The following is a 27,890-nucleotide window of genomic DNA, read 5'->3' on the forward strand; positions in this document are numbered from 1 at the left end:
TTAAACCAAGCTTATTTAGGGTTTACTTCGCACCATTTAATTATGGCTGGTGGCAGTGTCACATTTCCTGCCCCCCCATCACAGTTTCATTACAGGTTAAAATAAGAAAACTGACTTGCTCCCGATTCATTATCTTCCTAAAAGGCTAAAAGCTGCTCCTTGCCTTCCCAGAGCGGCACCTCTCCTTAATAAGTTTAAAATTTCAATTTTCACGTCAATGTTATTCACATGCTTGCCCCTTTTCTCCTTAGGGGCACTTTCCCCATGACCACTAGCTCTCCTATCTCTTTTGGAGGCCATCTTTCTGCAAGACAAGACCGTGTAGACCTGGAATGCTGTCTGGCAGGATGAAGAGGGTTACATGCTAGCGGCTGGGGACACTTGAATTCGGGAATGTTCCAGACACAGTAAACCCTCAAGATGCATGCATGCACATCTCTGTGGCAGAACCTCCAGCCCCAGCTCCTGACAGGAGCAGTATCACTGTGCAGACGAGGGTGGCCAGGTGGGAGGAGGCTACCTCAGTGCTCAGGCTTCCTGTGCGGAGTGCCCCAGGATGTCTGAGGTGCCCACCTCACTTCTGCTCCTAAACCCCAGATGTCTCTAGTGAGCATATGCTGGGCACTCCCACATGTGTGTTGGGCTGGGGAAGCTGCTGCCTTCTGCCTGGCTCCAGAGCTCCCTCACTCACAGTCAGCAAGCACACCCGAACTCTTGGATGCTGCTGAAACTACGTGATCCCCCTGTCAAGGGTAAGTGAAAAGAGCTGCTCAGCTCCAGCCACTGCTGTTGCGGTGGGTCCAGGCAATCCCCTACTCAAGGGACAGGGAAAGAAGCTGCTCAGATCCAGCTGCCGCAGCAGGCCCACAAGATCCCAATGTCAAGGGGGAGGGAAAGGAACAGCGCAGCTCCCGCCACCACTACCATGGCAGGTTCAGGAGATCCCCCTGCTCACAAATAATTGAATTCACGAATGTTGAAGTCACAAATGTCACAAACTTACAGTAATATAAAGTCTTGCAAAAAAAAAAAAAAGACGGCACTGACTCATGCAGTCTTCACCCCAGTTTCAGCCGGCACAGTACACATCTCTCTGATGCTCTTGCTTTCTTGCCTTTTGTGTGAGGTGTCTTTTAGCCCTCCCTGACCTCGACAGTTTTCTCCTGCTCTTTGCACATCTTCCCTGCTGATTCAGGAGCCTTCTTATTCCCTGGATCACATATTCAGGCTTAACCGTAGTTTCTTACACCTCCTCACTTCCTGCTTTTTTTATTCTGGCATCACCTGATTTAAACCAGGTATGGCTCATCCTGTAATGAGTGCTGGCTTAGGCCCAACTTCCCCAGCCTTGGGGCAAATCACCCTGTCACAGACAGCTTCTCATTTGAGAAAACAAGTTAGTTTACACTTGAGGGGACAACCTTCTTGTTACTTGTATATAGCAAAAAGTTGTCAGTGTAAAGAACACACACTCTTTTTTTTACCAATGTGGCCACATCTTTAATTAGCCCTATCTTGGTATTGTGTTCAGGTGAAGCACAGACTTGTGCTATTGAGTAGTCATTTGAGAAGTTGAATTGTGGTTTGATTTATACACACAATGAAATATCAGACAACCAAAGGGCTCAGCACCCTGTACTTTGAGCTGTGCAGTACTTCTCTACAAGTACAAGAAAAATCAACTACTTGTTTTAAAAGTAGTTCCTATCACTGTACTGTACAATATCACCTCAAACATTTAAAAGCGACAAAATTTAGCACTAGAAGGTAAAGTGAAGTTCTTGCGCACCACCATAGACTCTATACATTCAAAATCAAGGCCAAAATGTTTTAACAAATCACTATACTTGCAGAGATACACTTTCTACAGAGGCAACAGCACTTTCCTGTTAGGTCGCATCTACCCTAGCAAGTTCTTTCAGAAAAATCAGGCCCTTTTTCAAAAGGGCACACAGAGCATCCACACACAAAATGTGCTCTTTCGATCTGAAATCAAAAGAACACAGCTCTTCTTCCGGGAGCCCTCTCCTGCTCCTGGATCAGGAAGAGCTCCTCTTTTCAAAATCTTCTTTTGACAAAAAGTACACGTAGATTGTTCTGCAGGCCCTTTTTTTCGAAAAAGCAGTCCTCATGGTGACAGATTTTTCGATCCCTAGCCTGTTCTTTCTAAAGTAGGGGGGGAGAAATGTGTGGATGCTCTCTATCAAACAAGCACATCGATCTTTTGACCCACTTTTTTTGCATGTAGATGTGATCTTTCAAAAGAAGATCTTCTGGAAGACATCTACCAGAAGAGCATCTTTCGAAAGAGCGCTGTAGTGCAGAGGTGTCTTTACAGATTATAGGGCTGCTGCTGTCAGAATTCCAGTACAGGATTTCAAAACCTGATACATGTAAAACACACAAGCACAGTGTACGTTAACAGAACAGGCAAAAATCAACTGGCAAGAATTATCTGGTCTTTATATGAGCTAAGCGTCCCTCCCCAGTACAAATTACTGCCATTCTTTGACATAAACCTATTATGGGGGAAAATATATTAATGGGTAGAGGATAGAGAATTAATGCATTAATGTCATACATTTCTAATTTAGATTTTACACCCATTAAAATTGTCTTCTAATATGTTCTCAGGCCCCTTGCTGTTTTCTTTTTGGTGTAACAACTTTATTGTCCCTCCTATAACCAGAAGCGCAGTGAGTATGCCTATGCGAAATTCCACTAAGACAGAATTTACGCAGATGTTCGTGCTTTTTTGGTTTTCCTTTAATTTGCAAATCTTGTAATCTAAGACTAAAGTTGACTGAACCAACATCTAAACCAGCACCACAATATCAGCCAAAAAACACAATCTGTTTCCCATTTACGTGTCAGGACTGCATCCTTTTTGGTGGCTGAAAAAAACAGTTATTTTGAAATGATTATACAGTGAAACTGTGCAAGCCTTTAGTAATTTTATGAATTCAGTTCTCAATGGAAAAACTGACTTAAGAAAATAAAATGGGTTTCTAGAAAACCAGTTCATAACCCACGTTGTAGGAAAAGACTGAATTGAGAACATGTAAGTACATCTCTAGTTATATAATTATTTAGGTAAGCTGTAGAGCTGGCATGGCGCAAAACTTTTGTAATGAATTCAGTGTCAACAGTGCAGTTGATGTCACCTAAAACTGAGCCAGAAGGGTATTTCAAAGCACCAAAATTAGTCTCCACTACAGCTTAGTACAAAAGTAAATTAATCACTTCAGTTCAAAGAGACCCATTACAAAAAGATGTATTTTGCCTATTGGGCACTAGCCACTTTTTTTTTTTTTAAATAGTTTCTGATGTTTTGCCCAACACAATGTGAGCTTCCTTAGAGGATATAAACAAATTACCACTTTCCTAATAGCAGAGGGTTCAATTCATCTAAAATCATCTGTCAGATTCTATACTGTGAAAGGCCGCAAATTTTGGCTGACCTATTTAAAAGACATGTAGCTGGACCAGGAGAGCTTTTTTTTTTTTTTTATTTTACTTTTTTATAAACAGAGTGGGCTGTCAGGAGGATATTTATTTGAATAAGCTTTTCCATCCTACACTCTTGAATGGCTCTCTGGCAAGTTTATTAAAGCCAAATTCTAGCCCTTCGGAGCCAGCAGGGATTCTTTTTAAGCCAGAAGTAATTCAGATGGAGGCTACATTTGTGGTGTGTTATATGACAATTACTGGTAGTCCAGGTTTTCATATTTAAATAAGTGTAAATTTAAACTTATTTGGCCTCCTACCAATTGTGGTAATATTTTAAGCCTTTTCATTAAAAATATGAAGTACTGAATCAGAGTTAAACAAACCCACCATCTGTAGTAATATCGAAGAACTTAAAATATGTGCAGTGGAGTACAATGATATAGAAAAAGACATACATTGAACTGTAGATGGGCACTGAACATGGATGAGGTGTCAAGTATCGGAGGGGTAGCCGTGTTAGTCTGGATCTGTAACAGCAACAAAGGGTCCTGTGGCACCTTATAGACTAACAGAAAAGTTTTGAGCATGAGCTTTCGTGAGCACAGACTCACTTCTTCAGATGCTTCAGAGCATCTGAAGAAGTGAGTGTGCTCACGAAAGCTCATGCTCAAAACTTTTCTGTTAGTCTATAAGGTGCCACAGGACCCTTCGTTGCTGTTATGGATGAGGTGGGAAAAGTTGCCCTCTGCCACATTCAGAATTTCACAGAAACTTCAGAATCAAACCCTAAAGAATGTGGCCGAAATGTATAATTTCAGAGCCTCCATGCCAAGCTCAAAAGGTTAAACTTAACTCCTCCTCAAATGTGAACTCAGTAACTGTTCAAACCATTTGGAATAATCAACAAAATAAACAGTGTCTACTCCAAATGGGAACAGACCTCTATCTTGTTTTATTGAAGTGTGTCAGAAATCTTAAACTTCAAGATAAAATTAGTAAAGCAGTCTTGTAATCATGACTATCCTTAAAGCTACATGATTAAACCAATAAGAAAACTGATGATTTACATCAGTAGGTGCTTAGCATCTTAGGCTACATCTACAACATAACGCACGATCGACCTGCTGAGGGCTGACTTTCAAGGATTCAATTCTGTGCATCTAATGTAGACATGCCCAGTCAACACCTTTAGTCCTCGCAAGATGCGAGGAATAAAGGAAGTCTACAGGAGAAATTTCTCCGTCAACCTTCCCCTGTATAGACAAAAGTTAGCCGGGTGTAGATACAGCGATTTTAGCTATGCAATTGACATAGCTAGAATTGTGCATCTGTGGTCAACTTTTTTATTCTAGCATAGACACAGCTTTAGTACAGGTTGAATCTCTCTAATCCAGAACTCTCTGGTCCGGCAACATCCATAATCCAGCATTATTTAGTTAGCCGGGTGTAATACAAGAGTAACATACTTATCATGAGTGTGGCCAACATAAAGTTTGTTTACAGCCATCAGTCCTGGCTTTCAGTTGTGTATGCTGTTATTTAGCTGTAAATTACTGCTAAAAGTCTTCTAAGAGCCCAGTCAGCAATGGAAGTGCTAGTAATGCTGCTAGACAATATTGACGTTTCATAGTTCAGTGAATTCTCTCGATCAGCACCTGACAGGTCCAAAGGGTGCCGAACTAGAGAAATTCAACCTGTATTTTAGTAAAGCTTCCTAAATTAAAAGTACATTACATCAATGGAGTTAAAAACTGCTTTACCTACCTGTTAGGCCATATTACAGTAAATGTTCATTCAGTTCTCCATACTCTCCTACTGTTAACCAAAAAGTTCTTAGCAAAAGGTTTACATTTAATAAGACATTCTTGGGTCAATGGACAATCTACAGTACAGCTAGATGTTAGGGCTTTCAGTATAAAGTTGCTTGCATATATTAACGGCTACCAAACAGATGACAGGCAGGACAATGTAAAGATGCCATGATTCAAAAATAAATCCACAGATTAATTCAACGCTGATTTTATACACAACATCTATGTCTTTCATAATCAAGGAAACAAGTCCTGGATGTCCACAGCACATGAGATATCACAATAGAATGAATTTCTTAATGGTATGGTAAAGCTATAGTTTTAAATCACTCATTCATAACTTGAGAATTTTTCACATTCCAATAACACAGAATGTCCTATATCAAAATACAATAAAAATACCGTTCTATCACAGCTCCTTCACTGTATTATATTTACTTTATAGCAACAGGAGTGCAGATGAATTTCCTGAGACTAACCACTAATGCAGATTAGAGGTTAGAAATCAGGAAATTCCAGCCCTTAACTTAAATGTGTCAATATCTCTCTGATATAGTCCTACTAGATAAAGTGCTATAAAGTGCTATTATGAAATGACTGTGCAGGTGTGGATTTATGTATGAACTGCTTTCTATCAAAATTTTATTAGTTTAACAGTCTAGTGTCTCGGTAAAGTCTAAAACTTCTAAATGCAATTCTAACACATACTGGACTTTCAATGGGTCAGACACATCTTTTGTGCCTTCAAGAGCATCTGCACAAGTTCCTGGAATCATGAGTGAGTGTTACATTGTATATTACCATGTTTGTAAATACAATCTCTCACACACCACATAGGAATGTGTGCACGCAGTTCTGATGTTTTAAAAAAGTTTTCCCATGCTCAAAAGTTTCCATGATAACATGTGTAATAGCTTACATTACCCCCCTCCCTGAACTGTAATACAAGAGTAACACACTGAGGTTTTATTGTGAGTCAAGTGTAAGATGTGCTGGCTCTTTGCCTTACACCCACAAAGTTAATAGCTTCAAGCTAGGTTTTATAAGAGCTATGAAAAATGAATGCTACATAAATTATTGCTGAGAAGAAGAAAGCTTAACTAAGATACTTATGTCTGGAGACAGCAGGGATTCAAGATCAATGTGTGATGTTACACACCATACAGTACTCCCCCCTCTGCAGTGAAAACCACTATACCAGACATTCACCCTTCCAAAACAAAGGGCATTTCCCTCATTGAGGGTGCGGGGGGGGGGGGGGGAAGCATGGTATTACAAAATTCCGTATTTTTGGAAGAGTCGAAACAGCCAAGGAAATGGTAGAATGTGCCAGGAAAGAAGCAAGGACAGAACAATGAGGGCCTGGGGAGCATCAGACACAGGCAGTAAAGAAGCCAGAAGGTTTAAAGAACCAGAAAAAGGCAGAGGTTGGTCCAAGCTAAAGAAGTTACAATTCTTTCTTTTTACAACAGCTACATCCATGCTACCTCAGACTGTGATCCAGTCAGAACTCACAGAAGTAACCACGATCAATATTTCAGAAGAAGTGGGTCCATCCCACGAAAGCTCACCTAATAAACTATTTTGCTAGTCTTTAAAGTGCTACTTGACTGCTTTCCCTTTAAGTAGGTGATGACCAGATGCTTTAGCACGGCACTGGAAGTACAAGGCTGACGGAGGCATTGTCTTTTGGAGTGACCCCATTAAACCTCATTTTGCAAAGGTAGAAAAGAGCACCCTTTTTCATAACCAGATCCAAACTCCTTTGGTTTTGCCAGAGAGTAGCTGGCCTTCAGAAAAGGTTGGAGGAAAAGGGATCTAAGATTCACCTGGGCACAGTTGATTCAATGGGTAACTGGGAGGCCCTTAATTAACCAGGGAAGCATCTGGGCTTGATAAAAGGTTAAAAACTGAAGTCTGAGGGAGAACAGCAGGTATCACAGAAACAGCGGGAACGCAGAGGGAGGGCTCTTTCAGGAGACTGATATGAATCTGCCTGAGAAGCCAATGCTCAAAAAGAGAGAAGTGAGGCAGGAGGCTGGGGAAGGTTAAGGGAGCAGAGGTGGGAGGAAGATCACTGAGCAGCGAAGGAGAGAAAAGGATTGGTTCTGGCTGTTCTGAATAGGGAACCAAGGATTTTAGAAAACCAAACTCAAAACCCATGAGATCTAGGGCTGTCTAAACCCCTTAGAATGACAGAATTTCCAGCTACTTGTTACCAAGAAAGGGAAAGACTATTAAGAACCCACCCAGAAGCCTGGATTATAACAAGGATTTGAACATAGAACATGACGGCCCAAGAGGGACAGTGTCAGATGCTGGAGCTCCTCACCCCACCACAAGGCTGCGCTGATAATGCTTTCCTATTACATTTGGTTTACGTTAAAGCAAGACAGTATAGTCCAACGTATGTGTGCTACAAACTGAATATCCAGAAACCTCAGTTCTATTCCTAGCTCTGTCTTTGTATCATTGCCATCAGGAAAACAATTTAGACCTTGTGTACACTTGTGCTTTTGTCAGCCGGGGGCATGCAAAAATGTAAACCACACCCTTGACTGACATAAGTTTCCCTGTGGACAGTACTGTGTCAAAGTGGGATGCTGTCCCACCAATATAGCTCTCACAGCTCCTTGGGGATGATTTAAATATGTCAAAGGGAGAGTTCTGTCCTGTTGGCATAGAGCAGTTATTCGGGAGACCTTAGAGCAGCACAGCTGCTGAAGTTCAACTGTGCCTCTGTAGGAGCTCTTGTGTTGGCACACCCTTTGGCTCTCATTAGGATACTAAGAACAGCAGTGTAGATGTTGTTGTTTGGGCTCTGAAGCCTGGAGAGAAGGGTAGGCTTCAGCACTTGAGCCACAAAATCTACACTGTTTTTAGTGTTCTAGTGCAAGTCCAGACTATAGATATGGTCTCTACATACACTGCCGCAATATAGGCATAAACTCAGCCACCTGTAGTACAGAGAGAAGGCATGGTGCACTGGGTCTGGTGCAAGGCCTGATTCTCAAATTAAAGTCAGTATGACCCAAACCAAGTCTGTGCTATGAAGCAGACACTTGCTTACGAGTGGTTTCTTGGATACATGTAGTTGGCAAAACCATGGTCAGCATTGCTAAAAAACTAGCACCCCTAAGTTCTAGGTATTGAACAGTTACATAAACACCCTCTCTGAAGGCAGCACAGGAACGCACCGACCCTTTAGAAGGTAAAACTCAGGATAATAAATGATGTTCTGTTTGAACCAACAGCAGCAAGGTGTAGGGTGGTTGGTGACTATGTCAGAAAGGTAATACGCAAATCACAAGAAGGGAATCTCTGTCCAGCATAGGAAGTAGCAAACAGCCTGACTGCCGACTGAGCTGGTCCACTGTAATTGGTAAACATGCATTTAACGTACCCAAAGCCCATCTGGAGCATAAGAAGCAGGCATCATTAACCATACATTTATCTGAGTACCTTTATCACGAAACAAAATTTATCATCATTCTGGGTCAGATCATTGAGGTCTTTGGGGTTAGATACCAGCGGAGAGGTACTGTAGCACACCAAGTGAGCACAGACACATGCAGGTGACACCCTCACTCAATCAACCCTCTTATTTTCTGTTAAATGGGGTACAGGTTAACCCCTATTTGTAAAGTGCTATGAGATGTATTCCTGGAAAAATGTGTCGGTGCTGTTATTATTAATTTTCCTTCATGTTTCAATTATAATAGAGTAGTGGTCCTACATTAGGTCCTAAAAGGTTTAATAGCACACAGCAGCAGCACAGCTAGACTGCTCCTGTATATCACGCTAGAACTAGGCTGATTTCAGCAGTAGAGGAGGGGTGACTGTACAGAGATACTATCAAGTGCTTTGGGATCCTTGATGGGAAAAAAAAAAAAAAAAAAAGATGCTACAAAAATGTAGGACTTCTCTGCAGACACCTTCTCACTGAACTAGATTTAAACCAGATGTACTATCTGTCCAGAGGCAGATACGTATTAAAAAAGTTACTGTTGTTGCTGCAAAGCACAAAACCACAAATTAAAAACAGAATTCAAGTTATAACCCTGCAGTTCTTCCCACCCCTTATCAAATTTTAAAGTTTGATATCCAAACTGATATTTGCTCTTTTTGGTTTTTAATGGTGATTACATTGTTGTTTCAAATACATGATGCACTTACTAAACAGAAAGAGAGAGGTATGTAAGCCTGGGGTCGCTTGCACATCAAACAATACCTTACAAATCACAATTTGTTTGGAACCACTGTGGTGAGATTGTGCAATAGCAGAAACTCTCAGTTCAGAGGCTACTGAAAGGTACTTGACAATGGGCCCCACAGAGTCCATCTATAAATAATTACCAGATCAGAAAAACGAGGATTGATTTTTTTTTTTTGTTATTAGTAGTAGACTCTTCAAGCCATGAGTCATCATGAAATACAAATCAGTGCTTCCTTCAAATGACAGAAAAAATGGAAAATGGAGCCGGTATAACAGTCCCATTCTTTTAATCAGATTCTTACTATGTGGTCAAAGCTACAGAACTGATTTAAAAGCTTGCATTGTCTTTACAGTTAATTAAATAATGGCTCGATAGCAGAATACATGATTTTGCTCATTTTTTGTTTATGTAAAGCCTTTTCGACAGAAAATTTAAAATAGTTTTTGAAGTCTTGAGCTTTACTGGAGCCCCTCAGTTATGAGAAAGCAGTGGCCTGCTTTTCGAGCCTATTTTTGTTAACATCTCACTTATGCCAGAAAACCATCAATGAAAATAAAGTTCTATGAAGCATATTTTTCACACACAAACCAATGACCTGGATTAAGAGAGGAAATACTGCCAGATAACTGCTCTAATGCAGTTTTTATAATCAAATAGTACATGCAGTTCTAGGCAGAAGAACTGGTTAATAAGGTTATAAACATTTTGACAGCACATAATGCACTGTGAATAGTTCTGCATAAAAGAAGTTTAGACATGCTTATTTGTGGTTATGTTCTTTAAAATAATATTAATATTCTTTGTTAATAAACTAACAGTGCACACTGAACAACATTCTGAGGAATTCTGTTGGGTTTACTTATTAACCTTCACTCCTACCCAAAGTGATTAAATTCTTAATTAAAAAAGGTGTGGCACAGAATTAGTCTAATTATTGTAAGAAGATTTGCTTCAGCAGTTTAGCCTTTGAATCTCTGCGCGCTGGATTATCCTTAAGAAGTAGGTATTTTCCATTAGGTAGGGGTATAAGCCCAAAGTGCAGTCTGAGTCAACACATTTAACACAGACATCATAACATAGACAAACAACTTCTTTGTATGAGGAAGAATGTCCAGCTAATACTTAGAAACCAGCAAAACACATTTCAGGGAAGGGAGATTGATACACATTCATTACCAAACAAAAAGAATACTCTATAGATTTTTAAAAAGAGCACTAAAATCTTTACTAGGTTCAGTGTTCCATATAAGCCACAGTGGACCCAGAAACAGGAGAAACAGACATGCTAAAACTCCCTACTGTCACCTAGGATTCCCTGGTTTATTTCAGCCTCTGCTTCTTAGAATAGGTTCTTCTGTGTGAGTATGGGTATTAACTTATTTAGATGTATGCCAAGGACTACTTTAATATGGACCACTAAAACTATCTACCAATGGAGAGACCAGTCCTTGCCAAGACAGAAGTGAGAAAAGGAATGTAGGTCTTGAGCTCAGATCCCTTGCGAGCTCTCTCCAGATATTCTTCTAATTGAACAAAAAGAGGAATATTCGTTTGGCCAATACCTGGTCAATGTTTACATCAGAACAGTCAATGACACTGTTATACATAGAATATCGAATCATCTCTCACAAACATCTTTTAGTTATTAGAGGCACAGCGGCCTGTTTTGATAACTTCTTCCCTTACCATTTGAAAACAGTGAACATGACAATGAGATTATGTTAAAACAAAATAATCCCACACAATTTCAAAATACTCCCTCAGTTATTTTATACTGGGTTTCATAACATAGGTCTTTCAGCACAGAGATTTGTTTTGTTTGTAAAGGCATGTATCCTAAAAATAGGTACTGGCAGATTGAGAGCTTACAGAGAGAACTTTTCACAGTTTTGTAACATAAAAAAAAGCACTGAATACAGAGCAGAGAAAGTTACAGAAAAAATATTTTTCTGTAAAATAAAATGTATTGTCAAGTATATAAAGTTGAAAATTTTCCTTACCCAGAAGATCCAATGCTTTTACACACACCAAGAAGAGGTCTCTTCTCAGAAAAATTATCACATTTTTGAGGACCTGTTTAGAAGAAAAACAGCAACAAAAATCTCAATAAAAAGTATTCATTATATTTTATTTTTTACCATACTCTTTACTAGTTCATGGAAATAAAATGAGTTGACAAGGTATAGCAATTATATTTTCAAAAGTCTATTCGCATTTCAGAATACTTTTTTTTTTAAATCACATATCACTAACTTGAAAAGAACTCTTCTGCAGGAAAGGAAAAAGATTTGAATACTTAGAGCAATCAGTATGTCCTCAATTTTTTTTTTTTTTTTACAAAGCAAAGGATAAGATGTTGGAAGGCCAGTGGCTATATAGACAAAGAGTAGCAACCACAACAAGGTCAGTATCAGTAACACATTTCATAACAGAGTCAGGAACTTTAGAACAATTGTTCCTGGAAGCATCATGATAGGTGTAAAGTAACACTAAAATTTGGCCAGAAAACTGAGCTAATTGCCCACTTTTTTCAGAGATTCTCAAAGGGGGTAGCTGTGTTAGTCTGTGTCTTCGTAATACAGGCCTGTAGCACCTCAAAGAGTAACAATTTTATTTATTAGGTAACGATGAAGTGGGTCTTACTCACAAAAGCTCATTACCTAATAAATAAAATTGTTAGTCTTTTCAGAGTGTTATTTCTTATTAAGATCCAAGTAATACTAGCTTTTTTGTATTTTGTAAAGTTGTTCTAAAATATGAATGGTACTATGTCTGAAAGACTTCACAATCCCCGCAACCCCGATTTATTTTGGTAAGGAGGCACAATATGGCCATTTCTACATGTGCCATTTTCTTCAAAAATGACATGGTAATGAACAGCCCAAAATATGCTAATGAGATGTGGATGCAAATTCCCTGTGCCTCATTAGCATAAGGTCACGTGAGTTAGAGTCTGGAAGACGTTCTTCTGGACTCCAAAAGGCCGTTTGGAAGCACGGCCCCCGGGGGGCGGGGGTCTTCCGGAAGAAGGACTTCCTTCTGGAAGACCCCCTGGGGGCCACACTTCCAAACGGCCTTTTGGAGTCCACAAGAATGTCTTCCAGACTCTAACTCACGTGACCTTATGATAATGAGGCATGGGGAATTTGCATCTGTGCCTCATTAGAATATTTCGGGTCATTTATTAGCATGCCACTTTTGAAGAAAGTGGCATGTGTAGAAACAGCCTATAAGTGTAGTTATTCTCTTTCTTTAGTGAATGACAAGCAGGATGCTAATGTTTGCCTAAAACATAGTCATACCCAGCTTACATCCCATTTCTTCCACAAGTAACATAGCAGCAACAACAACAACAACAAGTCCTGGGGCACCTTATAGACTAACAGATATTTTGGAGCGTAAGCTTTTGCGGGCAAGGACGAAGCGGGTCTTTGCCCACGAAAGCTTATGCTCCAAAATATCTGTTAGTCTGTAAGGTGCCACAGGACTTCTTGTTGTTTTTGAAGACACAAACTAACACTGCTACCTCTCTCATATATAGCAGCAACAGTCCCATTTTCAAGCGCGACATAGGAAAAGTAAGTCACAATGACTTTCAGTGAGACTTATGCTCCAAGTCACTTTTAAAAATGAAGCATAGTCATTTTCAAAAAAATTCACCCAGTGTGTAAGTAGAAATAAAGTCAAACAAAAACCACCTAATTTCTTGCCTTTGTGATTTTTTTCCCCTAAGAGTACTACTCCTTTGCTGAATGCCAGCATGTTTGTTACTGAAGTTAAACAACACACACATCTCAATTAAGTAAATTTCCAGATTACAGGAAAACTTTTTTTTAAGAAAATAAACACCACACCTCTTTGATGTATCTTAAGTATTGGTAACACATTCTGTTCAAACCTTAATTCACAATTAATTATTGAGCTGTACTATGTGAATTCATCAGAAAGGTACAACAATATACTTTTTCACTTAAAAGTCTCTGTTAATTATTAATAGCGAAGGCAATTACCTTATAACATAATACTACTCAGCAATCTTGTCTATACATGACTAACTCTTCCCTCCTACATGTTTGGGGTATGCATAATGGTAAGTGGCTCACATCAATAAGTTTCCACCATCAACAACAGGCTTACCAGTTACTTAAAACAGTCAAATGTATTTTCATTTTATTCTGCATTTTGCAAGGTTTATTATGGGTCACACCTGTACTGTTTTACTGATCTGTAAACTAATATACAAAACATGTAAAGTCTTTTTAAAAACCTGGCAATCTATTGGTTTCTCCTCCCCCATTGCCTTCAATATGTGGAACAGATGAATTCCATTTGTTTCTGTTTACCCAGCCAGGCTCAATAGAAATTACATTAAGGGAAAAACCTTGGCTCCTCTGAAGCCAATGGGAGTTTTGCCATTGATTTCAGTGGGGCCAGGATTTCAACATAAACACAAATACTAGCGACATCAGTTCACAAGTTTATACACAGTCCAAGTCTAAGTTGGAGTAGAAACTTTCTATCTGAATAAGGAGAATTACAAGGGAAAGAATTTCAGAACATACAAAAAAAATGGATTACGGAGGAAAACATTTGCACAGAATCAACAGGCATATCATCATCACTATCTGCACATATCTGTAAAAACTGTACAATGGGTGTTTCAACTTCTACTTTCAGATTTTAGGATTCGAGCTAATGTGCAAAAAATTTCCATTATCTAATTCCAATTTATACTTTAGGATGCAAGTATTAATACTCTAGAAATATCATTAGTATAAGAACCTTCCAGGGCATGAAATCAGGTTAACAGCAGTCCTGTTCATGAGATTGCAAGCAACAACATGTGTTGTTCTCCATGATGCTTAATGCATCAGTACTCCCCTGTCATTCTGGGTGGGGGACATTTAATCCTTCAAGTTATGGTGGATTAATTTTTATATATAAAATTGTGTTTATTCACATGTGCAATATATTGATGTTATACACACCTGCTCTGCACAGTGTTTAACAGAATGTAGTCTGATGATTGAAATGAAAAACAGCTAGCTAAATCCATCAAATATAAAAAGTATTGCAATCCTGTTGCAAAGTCCTTTTCTTAAACTCCTTTTATTCTAAATCCTTTTAATTCTGTCATATAACACTACAGCATTTATAAAAAGCTGGAAATCCTGATAAATCACTCAATTAAAGTAATGAAAACTGCCTTTCCTGCCAACAAGGCACCACCTTATCTGCAACTCTATTTAGTTAAATGGAAAGGAGGAAAAAAAAAAAAGTCATCAGTCTATTTGAAAATATGCAAAACATATTTCCCTATCTAGATGGAAATTAATATAAAGCAACTTCCAGATCTCCAGGAAATCAAGAAGTTTTCCACGTAGTAATAATGTTGACTTGGTCAGATGACCTCATGTACTGTACTTTCAATGAGATGGAAGTCCTGCTAGCACCTTAACAACAACAGTACGCTTTTTCAAGAGATAAAGCAGCATAACCCACAGCCTAATTTTTGAAGGAGTTCAGCTCTGTGCCTCCCTGGAACTTTTTCAAGTGGTGTGTATGCTCAGCACCTCCAAAAATTAGAACATTGGCATCTGTGAATGTTTTCTCCCAATAAAAACAGGGCAATATATTTTCCCTGAGTATACAGCCATGATCAGATTTGCCAAAAGTCACTTCACTGCTTTCACCTACCCCCATTGATTTGTAAAGCATTTAACTGTACCTTGAGTGAGAAATGCACTATATAATGCCAAGTATGAGTCTCCTTAGCAATGGCATGTATGCTTTGACAATACACAGTATAAGTTCATGCTTATTTCTACATTATCTATTTGATGCTACAGGCTGAACCTCTCTAATCTGGAACTCTCTCATCTGGCACCATCCGTAACCTGGCATGATCTTACTCTGGGTGTGGCCAAGTTTCTCGTGGTCTCCTTAACTTTGTTTACAGCCACCAGTCCTGGCTCTCAGTGTTCTGTGCTGTTGTTTAGCTCTAATTAACCCTTACGTGTGCTCTGAGAGCCCAGTAAGCTGCAGAAGTGTTGGTAATGCTGCTAGACCATATAGACCTCCCATGGTCTGGTAAATTCTCTCATTTGGCACCGTCAGGTCTCGAGGGTGCCAGATGAGAGAGGTTCAACCCGCAGCTTAGTTCTGGTCCTTATATTACTCTCATCAGCATAGTATCCCAGAAACCGCCTGAAATAAAGGCGTTAAGGAACTTGACTAGCATTCATCACACACGGTTCATTCTCTCTCCCTTTTTTCCTCCAAAGGGTAACTGACATGATCTGTTCTTATTTTATGTTTGTTTCATATCTGCTGTGCTATGCATATTACTGTTGAATGCAGGATTTAAAAGTGCACCTCACAGTTATAAAGGAAATTGATAAGGTTTGCAGTGGTTCTTAAAACCTGTGAGAGTTTATTCCTCAGCCTTAGACCAGTCCCTAAGAATACCGTCTCTTGCACAGACTAGCTCTCCCCTGGTGAAGAGTTTCACCATGTCAAATGAGCTTGGGTATGTCTACACAGCGGCCTTATTTTGAAATAAGCACCTGCAGAAGAGCTAAACCAAATAGGAAGAAGGGGCTTTTGAAGTCAAGAGGATCCTTTTCAAAGGCCCCTGTCTACACGGGCGGCAGTGTTCCGAAAGTGGCACTTTCGAATCACGCACAGCTGGTATTATGCTAATGAGGTGCTGCATATTCATATCAGTGTCTCATTAGCATCTTCCAAACTGCCTCATTAACATGCCCCCTCTGAAAGGAGGTGGCTAGTGTAGACACAGCTATAGAGCCTATTTCAAAATAGAGCCATTGGATGCACTGTCTTGTTTTGAAATAGGTGCTGTTATGACATTGATCAGAGCCTATTTTGAAATGGCTATTTCACGACAAGCACTATTTCTTGTAGAATGAGGTTTACCAATTTCAAAGTAAGCCAATTGCTATTTTGAATTATTCTGAAATAGCAGTTGCTTTGTGTAGGTGCTAGGATAGTTATTCTGAAATAACTTTGCTGTATAGACCTATCCTCAAACTACTGATGACAGTTATCATCCCTGAGCTTCTGGTAGGTATACTGAGATCAAGTCATTAAACATCTTAAAAATTACAGTTCTTCAATTTGACTTTTTTAATACTGGCTTTTCGCAGAATATTGTGGAGGACCTGCCTGACATGTTCAGACTGCAAGTGCTTTGGGGCATGAATCACACCTTTCTGTTCTGTGCTATACAGTGCCCAGCCCAGCAGGGCCTTGATCCACAACTGGAGCTTCTAGGTGCTATGGCAATACAAAAGCATAAATCATGTGCTCACACAGTGCCCTACGTTACAACAATATGTTCCTGCATTGAGTACTAGTTGGAGTTTCCTAAGGTTTCATCCCCGGGGTCACCGATGCAAATGGCACAGAAGTTAAACATCTTGAGGTTTTTTCCTTTATTAAAAAATTCAACACAACACATCTTCCATACAAGCCCTAGTACTTATTGGAAGCTGGGTTTATTTAATAGGAAGTTTACCTTTGACTAATAAAACAAATATCTGTTTGTTTTTCTTGCATAGCATCGAGCACATGTATGTTAAACAATAATATTCACCAGTCAGTATAAGTCCCATCTTTCAAAATTTCTCCAGTTTTATTCTCTGTTCCAAGGTGCTATATGGATTACATTCAACTTCAGCAAATATGAAGAACGGTAACTCTAGGGTCTCGTCTACTCTACAAAGTACCTTTCTTGGGGAGAAGCCCACATCCCCTTCCCTGCTGACCAAGGTTTTTCCTAGGCTGCACAGCTCCCTGTTACTGTTGTATCTCCAGCAAGTCAGACTGCCTAAATAAGCCAACATTCTGTATTTTGCTCTCTCTCCAAATGCTACAAACAGATCAATTGTTCACAGCTATAAACTGCCAGAGTTCCTTGTAAGAAAAGTCATCTGTTCTTAATTTGAAAGCTTTATGGAAATAATGCATTTAAAACAATAAAAACATATATGCACACTAAAGAGCTTCCAACCTTGAACTCTAGTAGACGTCAGTTCTTCCAGCCATTAAACAAGGATTCTCCCTGACACTCTGCACCCCTGTCCCAAAGTCCCTGGGCAGAAGGTCATTTCTGTTTGCTGAATCAGAACAAAGGCGCCAAGTCAATTTAAAATTGAGCTCTAAATCCAAAAGTCCTTTTTCTGTGTGTTGGGCTCTGGAGAAAGCAGTATATGGAGACCCCAAATAAACCCTCGAGTCTACAGAGGAACTGACAACATGGCTGAAAGTTGCCTTAATAACCATGCACTTTACTTAGTACCTAGGGAAACAGTGGTAGCCTTCTCCCAGGGTGTATAACACAATTGCACATTCACCCTTCATTTAAACAACTGGCCCCAAACACATTTAAACTTAATCTAATCATGTCTCCTAACAGGAATATGCAGAAACTTGTCTGACGCCTCATTTTTTAAAATCTCTCGGTATATACATCTCTTCTTCCAGGGAATCAAATATTACGCTTAGCTTTTAATCCAAATTTAAAATGGTTTTCTTGGCCTAAAACAGAAATTTAAATAACACTTTCTCTGAACTCTTCAGATGTAGATCCCTGTCCAGCCACAATAGAGTCATGAGGTAAAAAATATGTTAAATTCTGGAAAAAGGTACAAAACAACTTTTACTTATTACTTCAGACTAATTACAGAGGAATAGAACCAGAACATATGGTAAAAATTTCCAAACATTTTCTGCACCTCAAACTCCTTTATGTATTATGGCATATTTAGCTAGCAAAATAAAGGCTTGGTGATGAACCAAATACTTCATCGTATGAAACCCATGATAGTAAGGCTTTTTTGTTAAATCACAAACATTTCTGCCAGCGCCTAAAAGAATAATTTTTTTTTTATTTTAAACATCCCAATCCACTGTCTTCTAAGCAGCCAGTTTTAATATTTATTACACAAAAACGCATTTGAGGTATTTAAACCTGATTCTGGCAAATTTGTATAATATAAATAGAAGAAACCAAAAATAATCTAGAAAGTCTTTAAATCATTTTCCTAAACCTTTTCTCACACACACCCCCAGTAAAATAACTGAGACTGTCAGATTACTTCAGATAGTCAACTCTCCTTGGGAAAGCTGTTTAATCAAGGAAATATAGTCACCAAAGAAAAAGGAAATCTAGTATTTTATCTTATTTATACCAGGCCACCCATTAGACTAGCATACTTAAGGAAAGTTTTTATAGTTCTAAAACTGGTCATTTACATTACAATATTGAAATAAAGGAGAAAATCAAATAGCAATGCATTCTATTAGCAAGGAACATAAAAAATACAAAAAAGAAAAAAAAAGAAAAACATACCTAAAATTGTACGATAGGGAGACATTTAGCATACATTGTCATTTCACAAATACAGATACCTGCAAAATTTGCCTGTATGCAGTATCTGTGTACATGTTTAATTAACTTTCAGCTCATTCATCTTCATTTAGCTGATTTGTTTAATTTCACCTAATAAGTGGGTTAGATTTCTGGCACCTTAAAACCTTATTCATCTAAAAAGGACAAAAATGCTACACATTTTAAAACTGTGAAATTTAACAGTTCACAGATTAATAGTTTGTAGTAAAACTACTCCTCTAAGCAATATTAAGTTGCAATTCTTGTTCTCTGACAAGTACCTGCATCTGCTCAGTCAGACTGACTCAAAAATTATGCCCAAAGATATCCTGCACAGTACACATCTGACCTTAAATCTTTGCTTTCAAAGTACTTAAAACACAATTGCATGAGCATCAGCAATTCTTCAAGCATCTATAAAACTCTTTTGTACAAATAGAATATATTCTGTGACTGACTCCTCCTTGTAGCAGGTATTGCCTTCCAATCTTGGAAATTGTGCACTCAAAACATTAAAAGGCCAGTCTGCCTGTTCCTTCCACTGAAGACAAGGGTTTCACTGACAATACTCCGGTTTACTACATGGTACAGTTGGATGACACTCTTTTGACTCCCTCAGTGAGGAAGATATTATTCTAGCTCCTTTGATTTTCTTGAGACTAGCTTAATACTGAAGTCAACTTGCTCTCCACAAACTGATTTTTCTACCCACATCATATCTGTCTTTCACGCCAGACGTTATCTTCTTCATATTCTCGGCCACAGCTGCATTAGCAGCAAATGAATATTACTTTAAAAAAAGATTGCAGACCACACCACACTGTAATATGTTCACTGCCCGGAAGTTTCTTTCCTTTAATATCCACCAGACTTGCTGAAAAATGAACAAGAGAAAATATTTACAAAAGGAAAAAGTCCTTTGTGGAAACTGCTAAGTTTTATGCAGAAGGATTGATTTCTATGCATTTTTGCTGAAGTAGCCTAAATTTTTGGAAGACATTTCTAAAAACCAAGAGAATATAAAAGTCAGTTGCAAAAAGAGAGTGCTGTAAATGGCTTAGGAATGTAAGGACTTTTTTCTTTTTATTCAGATATCTTCACCTTTCTAAGATGTGGTGTGAAGAGAAAGCAAATAAAAAGGCCAAAGGAACAGACTAAGGGTGGTTGAGGGCATTAGACAAGCTGGCCAAAAGACCATCATAAAGAAGCCAACCAGCAGTCAAAAGGATATATCACGGCAGAGAAGACTATTTTAACCTGCTCTAGTTCTGAATTCAAAGTCAAATCTTAATCACAAAGAAACCAAACAAGCTTTCACAGATATCTGCTCTTTTCTTCTGCAACAACGGTTTTATTGGTCGTCAATACAGCAAATAATTTCCAACAAAACACAAATATTTGAAATATTTATTAATGATAACTTAATGTTGTTAGCTGGAGGAAAGAATTGGATATTATTTAAGAAACAGAAACTTAGAAGGAAATAGTCTGCAATTTCACATTACGTACTGCCAAAGCTAGAGTCACAAGAGCGTGGTGCCAATAAAGTTGGAGCCCTGTGGGCCTAATGCACCAGTGCAATGTTTCTAAAAGTGAACAGGAAGCAGTCTGGTGGACCAGTCTTCTTTTGAATATTAATCATTTTAAAATTGGTATAATCACAGAAAGCATTCCAATGTTTCTCTACAAAGTCTATGAAAGGATTACTTGGTACATCAGAATTCTGTTCTATAATTTCTCTAACCCACATGCATCAGACTTCATTCTACCACAAATCAACCCTATACCACTTAGAAGACAGCAAAGCTTAAAAGCACACCTGCACAAGCTCTAGTCAATTCTAACTACAAACTGCTACTGTTTGGTCAGCTTGTAGGGTGGGTTTTTGTATTGTACACTTTAGGCAAGTATTTTTGTCTCAAGAGACCTAAAACCACAAAACCACCCAAGTAGCTGAATATATAGAATATTAACATCTGCCTTCCTTTAGAGACTAGTCTAAATATTACATATGTCCTTTAAGTATTCTTGCAGATTAAGCCACGTCAGCTTTTGAGGTTCAGAATGAAAATAAAATTAAAAATGTAAACAGAAGACAGAGATACCGATAAAAGGTGTTAAACAGAAAAAAAAAACCTGAATTGCATAATGAAGTGGTTTTCAAGTTCAAAACTAGTTTGTAACTCAATTTTAACTCTGAAATTAATTCTAATTTAAAGGGTTTGCTCTACAGTCTTTCTTGGTTCATCTCTCTTTTAAAACTTCAGTAGCTTAATACTTTCCATTATTCTTTGTTAACAATTTTTTATTTTTCGTGGTAAATTTGATGAACCACAAATAATAATTCTGCACAGTGTTTAAAAAACCCACATACAAGTGGCATGATACAGAAACTGGTAAAAAAAACTGCTGAACTCAATTGTTCAATTTGTTTTTTTATAATAGCGAGGGCTAGGAATATGTGTAACAGCCAAGGGCTCAAGATAACTCCTACACACAACTGAGCCACCACACATTAGTCCTAAACTATAGTACCCTCTGCTATTCCAGTGTTGAGCTCCAAACTTTCAATACTTTGGAATACTAATTGCTCAGATGAGACTTGCACCCTGTGCAAACCTATAGAAGTCACAGGATTTAAGCTGATACAATGAAAATCCTGTATTTACTGTGACAAGAGTAACAGACTGGCTGTGGCCACACTTGGTCAAAACTTTGAAATGGCCGTGCAAATGACCATGCAAATGGCGCAGCTACACGGGGCTCTTTTTCGAAAGGACCCTGCACATTTCGAAATTCCCTTATTCTGTTCAGCTGAGCGGAGTAAAGGGGATTTCGAAATGTGCAGGGTCCTTTCGAAATGGAACCCCATGTAGCCGTGCAGAGCCACGGGCGTTTGAAAGCGCCACTTTGGAAGCGCCGTGGCCGGAAGCGTCCGAAAGCGAATGAGGCACTGGAGTATTCAATTCAGCGCCTCATTAGTAATCTTCAAAATGGCCATTTCGAAGTTTTGGCCAAGTGCGGCCACAGGCACTGAGATAGGTCAGAAGAGGAAAAACAAGATATTCTACCAAACAAATTCAGTTCTTAAAGCAAACATAATATTCTGATTCTGTTACAAGAACAGTAAGAAGCCATTTATGTTAGCTCAACTGTCAATATTTACAACTCTAGCACTACAGTCCTCAAAATAAGTAGACAGACAAAGAATAACACTCATGGAAATTCAGAACCTAATGAAATAAAATCTTTTGTAACAGCTTCTTAATAACACCATATCAACCAGAACGTATAAATCATGCAAATGTTCCCCAAATCACAGGAAAACAATTAACAGAGCTATAATAGTTCAGAAAGGCAGTGATTAAGGCATGAGTAACAATTTTGGAAAAAGTGATAAAAACACTTCATCTATGCTTCATACAGAATCTGAGTAATTGGACTAATGCAAAAGAAATTGGACCTACGCAAAAGAATAAATTGACATAGATGAGACATCAGGAACGGTAACGTACAGAAGCCTGTGGGGGAACACTTCAATCTCCCTGGACACTGAAGCCACATCTACACGTGCCGGCTACTTCGAAGTAGCCGCGCCAACTTCAAAATAGCGCCCTATTTCGAAGTTGACATCGACGTAAGGCGGTGAGACGTCGAAGTCGCTATCCTCATGAGGAGATAGGAATAGCGCCCTACTTCGACATTGAACGTCGAAGCAGGGCATGTGTAGCCGATCCTCGTCCCGCAACATCGAAATAGCGGGGTCCGCCATGGCAGCCATCAGCTGAGGGGTTGAGAGACGCTCTCTCCAGCCCCTGAGCTCTATGGTCACCGTGTGCAGCGGCCCCTTAAAGCTCCCCGCCCCCCGCCTTCCTGTGCAGGAAGCTGAGAGAGCGTGCAGGTGGCAGCACAGCCACACGGCCAGCCTGCATGCCTCCCTGCAGCCCAGGGACACCGCCCCCGCTGTGATGGCCGCCCACCAGCCCCCCAAGCGCACCCCCCCCAAGGGGAGCCAGGGCTCCCAGGCTGGCAGCCAGCTGGGGAAGAGGCAGTGGGGCCCCTCCTGGACGGAGGCCGAGCTTCGGGACCTGCTGGGGCTCTGGAGTGAGGAGGAGGTGCTCCAGGTAATGGGGAGCAAGAGGCGGAACGCGGATGCGTTCGCTCGGCTGGCCGAGGGCCTGGCCGCCTGGGGTCACCCTGCCTGCACTCCTGACCATGTCAGGAGTAAGGTCAAGGAGCTGAGGCAGGGTTACGCCTGGGCCCAGGATGCAGCCAGCCGATCTGGGGCTGCCCCCACCACTTGCCCCTTTCACAGGGAGCTAAGAGAAATTCTGGGCCCCCGGCACACCTCCTCCCCTCCGGCCACTCTTGACACCTCAGCCGACGAGCCCCAGCAGGCCCCAGAGGCAGAGTCTGCCCCAGAGGCAAACCCCGCACCCCAGGGGCCCACCCAGGAGCCCACCCCTGGGATGCCAGAGGAGGAGGAGGAGGAGGGGGAATCCTCCTCCAGCGATGGGGGGCTCCACATCACGCTGCCGTCCCGGAGCTCCAGCAGGGTGTCCGCCCACAGGGTGTCCCCTGACCGTGGGAGCAGACCGTCAGGTATGTATCCCCCCGGTGCACACCCCCAGGGTTGAGGGGTGGGGACAACAGACATGACCAGGGACCTCCACATGCCCAGATGACCTTGGCCCCAAGGACAGCAGTAGCATGTCTCTCAGAAGAGTGCATCAGCCCCTGCCCCGCCAGCAGTACAGTGCCATGCCCCATCCCTGGGGATGGGGGGAGCGGAACCTAGGGTCCCCCGGGGGGAGGGGGTGGGACACCCAGCAATAGCAGCAGCAGCAGCAGCAGCAGCAGCAGCATCTCCCGGGGGCGGGGATGGGGAACCAGCAGCAGACGGGTGGGGGGACAAGGGCCACGGCTCAGGGGCCACACTAATGGCTGTCTCCACTCTTCTTCCCCCCGTGTTCCGCAGCTGCACCATCAGAGGGCCCAGAGAGCGCCGGCGAGGTGTCAGTGGTCCCAGAGAGCCCACTGGGGCCATCACTGCAGGCCAGCCCCTCGGCGGAGCACCAACCAGCCCCAGGGCGGGGCCGACGGCGGACCCAGCACCACCACCGGACGGCGACGGACCCCCAGCTGCTGGCGACCCTCCGGCGGCAGCTGGAGGTCTCGGAGCAGCGCCTGCGGATGGACGAGTGGCACCTCCAACTGCAGGAGCAGGCGCTGGCCTGGTGCCAGGAGGCATGGGGGGGCCTTTATGCGCACTTTTAAGTGCATCACGGACTACCTGGCCCCCCATGCCACGCCGGCCGCTGCTCTGCCTGCCCTGTCTGCTCCACCCGCTGCTCCACCCGCCGTCCCACCACCGTCCACCACCGAGGGGCCTTCCGCCGAGGGGGACCTGGGGCCTGCTGACACCCACCAGCCGTATCTGCTGGTTCGCCCAGACCCCAGCCAGCCTCGGCCAGGGCTGAGGCCAAGGTGAGGGTCGCACCCACCAACCCCCAGCAATGAACATTACGGGGTGCGGGGCCCAGGACGTGGCCCCCCTGCTTTGTACATATCCCCATTATGTTGTATGTAGTTTGTATTAGACCCCTGCTATTTTATGATACCTGCCCCCCCATGTAAATAGTTCTCCCCTTCCTTGTGTTCCACTGTTTGTTTATCATAGAATATATAATATATTTGTAGTAATAATATAATAAGAGAATTCACTGTTTTGTGGTTTCACGAACAACAGGTCTATTTTTATTTGCAAGAAACGTGGCGGGGGGGGTGCTCTTGGGTGCTCTGTGATGTGGGCGTAGGGGCAGGGAATGTTGTGGAGGATGGGGGGGTGCAGTGGGGGGCCTGCCAGCATTCATCCCATGGCCTGGTCAAAATGGGCCCGCAGGGCCTCCCAGACCCGGATCCCCTCGGAGTCCACCTGGCGACTGGGGGCAGCGGGTGGCTGCACGTCAGCCCTGCCAGCCTCCACAGCCCAGCCCTGAAAGAATGCCTCCCCCTTGCTCTCCACCAGGTTGTGGAGTGCGCTGCATGCTCCCACAATCTGGGGGATGGTGGTGGGGCCCGCCTCAAGGCGGGTGAGGAGACACCTCCAGCGCCCTTTGAGGCGGCCAAATGTGTGCTCTACCACCTGGCGCGCATGGTTCACGAGCATGTTGAAGCGCTCCTGGCTGGCTGTGAGATGGCCCGTGTAAGGGTGCATGAGCCAGGGCCGGAGGGGGTACACCGCCTCTGCGATGACGCAGAGGGACATGGTGGTGTCCCCCACAGGGATCTCCCACTGGGGGATGTAGGTCCCCGCCTCCAGCTGGCGGCACAGGCCTGAATTCCGGAATACCCGGGCGTCGTGGGTGCTGCCAGGCCACCCAACATAAATGTCCAGGAAGCGGCCCCGGCTGTCCACCAAGGCCTGGAGGACCACCGAATGGTAGCCCTTCCTGTTCAGGAAGCGTCCTCCACTGTGCTCCAGAGCACGGATGGGGATATGGGTCCCATCCAGAGCCCCGAAGCAATTTGGGAAGCCCAGGGTGGCAAACCCCGCGACGGCAGCATCCGGGTCCCCAAGCTGCACAAGCCTGTGGAGGAGCAGGACGTTGATGGCGCGGACAACCTGCAGGGGAAGGACATGGGAGAGCACCAGTGAGGGGTGCGCAGGGTGTGTCTGGCCCTCCACCCCCAGGGCTCCCCTCCCCTCCCAGGGCTCGCCTCCCCTCCCCTCTCCTCCCAGGGCTCCCCTCCACCCCCAGGGCTGCCTCCCCCTCCCCATGGGTCCTCTTACCTCCATGAGGACAGCCCCGACGGTGGCCTTGCCCACGCCAAACTGCTGCCCCACGGATTGGTAGCTGTCTGGAGTGGCCAGCTTCCAGACAGCGATGCCGACCCATTTCTCCACGCTGAGGGCACGCCGCATGAAGGTGTCCTGGTGCCTCAGTGTGGGGGTGAGCCACTGGCAGAGCTCCAGGAATGTCTGCCAGCTCATGCGAAAGTTCTGGAGCCAGCGGTCGTCATCCCACTCGCCGAGCACCAGCTGCTCCCACCAGTCGGTGCTCGTGGGGTAGCTCCACAGCCGGCGCCATGTGCAGCGGGGGCGGGCGGGGGGGAGCAGAGGACAGCAGGGTCTGGGGTTGCTTCCTCCTCCCCTGGGGGCAGCTCCTCTTCCATGAATAAAAGGTGATCAGCTGCCTCCTGCATGGCATTGAGCAGGGCAAGCACTGCTCCTGCAGGGGCAGCTGGGTGGACCTCTGGCTGCTGCTGCTGCTGGGGGTCCATAACTGCTTCACCAAGGTGTGCATGCCTATGGAGCTGCAAACCGCGTGCTGTGCAGGCTGAGTGTGTCTGGGAGGGGCCCTTTTAAGGGAGCAGCTTGCTGTTGCCCCGGAAGTGCTAGTCCGCCCTGTGACCCTGTCTGCAGCTGTTCCTGGCACCCTTATTTCGATGTCTGCCGCTTTGGCGTGTAGATGCTCCCCTGCAGCACCTACTTCGATGTGGTGCTGCCCAACGTCGACGTTGAACGTCGACGGCACCAGCCCTGGAGGCCGTGTAGATGTTATTCATCGAAATAGCTTATTTCGATGTAGCATTCACGTGTAGATGTAGCTTCAGTAGCAGATTTAAGGGTGGCAGTCCTGAAACAAAGAAATTTCAAAAATCAAATGGAGAGAGAAATCTCTGAGCTGCAATTTATTTGCAAATTTGACTCCATTAACCAAGGATTACACAGAGACTGGGAGTGGCTCGCAGCTTAGAAAGGCAGCTTCTCTGCCCTGGGCGTTAAGATCTCCCCATTAGACTGACAACGACTCATATCGCCCTGTCTGATCTGACTTGTTTTTTCCCTCTTTTCATACCTACTATTGTTGATAAATGGGCCATTTTCACCTTGCTGAATAAACATTGTCAGCTCTAGCCTTCCCTTTTTCTGGGACCCCATTCTTTAAATACCCCCCTGAACCCCGCCCCCCCTCCACTCATGCATCTGACAAAGCGGGTCTTTGCCCAGGAAACCTTATGCTCCAAAATATCTGTTAGTCTATAAGGTGCCACAAGACTTCTTGTTCTCGAAGTTACAGACTCACATGGTTACCTCTACGATAGCTGAGACCTGGAGTCTCGGCTGCCACCACTGATAAGAGTAGCTACCATCCCTGACAGGAGCAGGGGAACCTCTCCTGTCAGCGGTGGCAGCCCAGTTGTTGCCGACCCTGACAAGAGCAGGTACCCTGCTCCGTCAGGGGCAGAAGTCACATTAACTCGAGACACATGCAGCTTGGTTGCACGCATCTTGAGGATTTATGGTATTCCCTGATTTTTGCTTTTTATTCCCAGGCTACCCAACCTGTGACAGTGTTACCAACTATTTCTGTTTCACTGGAATTTAACTGGCAGAGTACCCCCCGCAGACACACACACCTCAACAAACATGTCTTCAAAACAAACAAAAAAATGTTCTGAATGTTTGAGGAGACAACGAGAAATTCAGAGCCCTGGTAAAACAAAGCACCTTTACAAATACAAAATAAGTACTCAAATCAACTGCAGCATTAGGATTAAACCAGAGAGGAACTGGGTTGGTTAAGAAGTCAAATGAAGAATGCAGTCATGCAAAATGTTGAGTCTTAGGATTCATATTCTGAAAACTGACGGCATCAAGGAAGAGGCCTGATTACCAAACGTGCAACTCTGCTTTCACCTGTAAGCCTAAAATTGGTCAGAGCAACGTTTCAGTCTCCACAAAAGCCTTCTGTATTCTAAGGTGCAGAGAATAATCACAACCACACTTATTAAGTATATATTACCTATTTTGTTTTATGGTTTGAAGAACGCACAGGAAGGTAAATCCCAAACTAACTCTATCTGGACTAGTTTACATACATATTCAGACTCACCACTCTGATAAAGCAAGGCTACACTCAGCACTATCCCTAGTGTAAATAGGTGGATTAAAAAAAGGAAAAAAAGATTAATAGACAATCTTCTTTATGGTTA

General features: G+C 42.6%; 1 protein-coding gene across 9 annotated transcripts in view; it reads right to left on the reverse strand.

The window, feature by feature from the left end:
- BCAS3 (BCAS3 microtubule associated cell migration factor) overlaps positions 1-27,890 on the reverse strand; it is a 548,857-nt gene that overhangs the window by 491,958 nt on the left and 29,009 nt on the right. For all 9 annotated transcript variants that reach the window (XM_075013784.1, XM_075013782.1, XM_075013780.1 and 6 more), the window contains exon 7: positions 11,479-11,551. In XM_075013784.1, coding sequence (XP_074869885.1) covers positions 11,479-11,551 — 73 coding nt within the window. The remainder of the gene's footprint in view (positions 1-11,478; positions 11,552-27,890) is intronic.

This window comes from Carettochelys insculpta, chromosome 19 (genome assembly GCF_033958435.1).
Source record: "Carettochelys insculpta isolate YL-2023 chromosome 19, ASM3395843v1, whole genome shotgun sequence".
Lineage (NCBI taxonomy): Eukaryota > Metazoa > Chordata > Testudines > Carettochelyidae > Carettochelys > Carettochelys insculpta.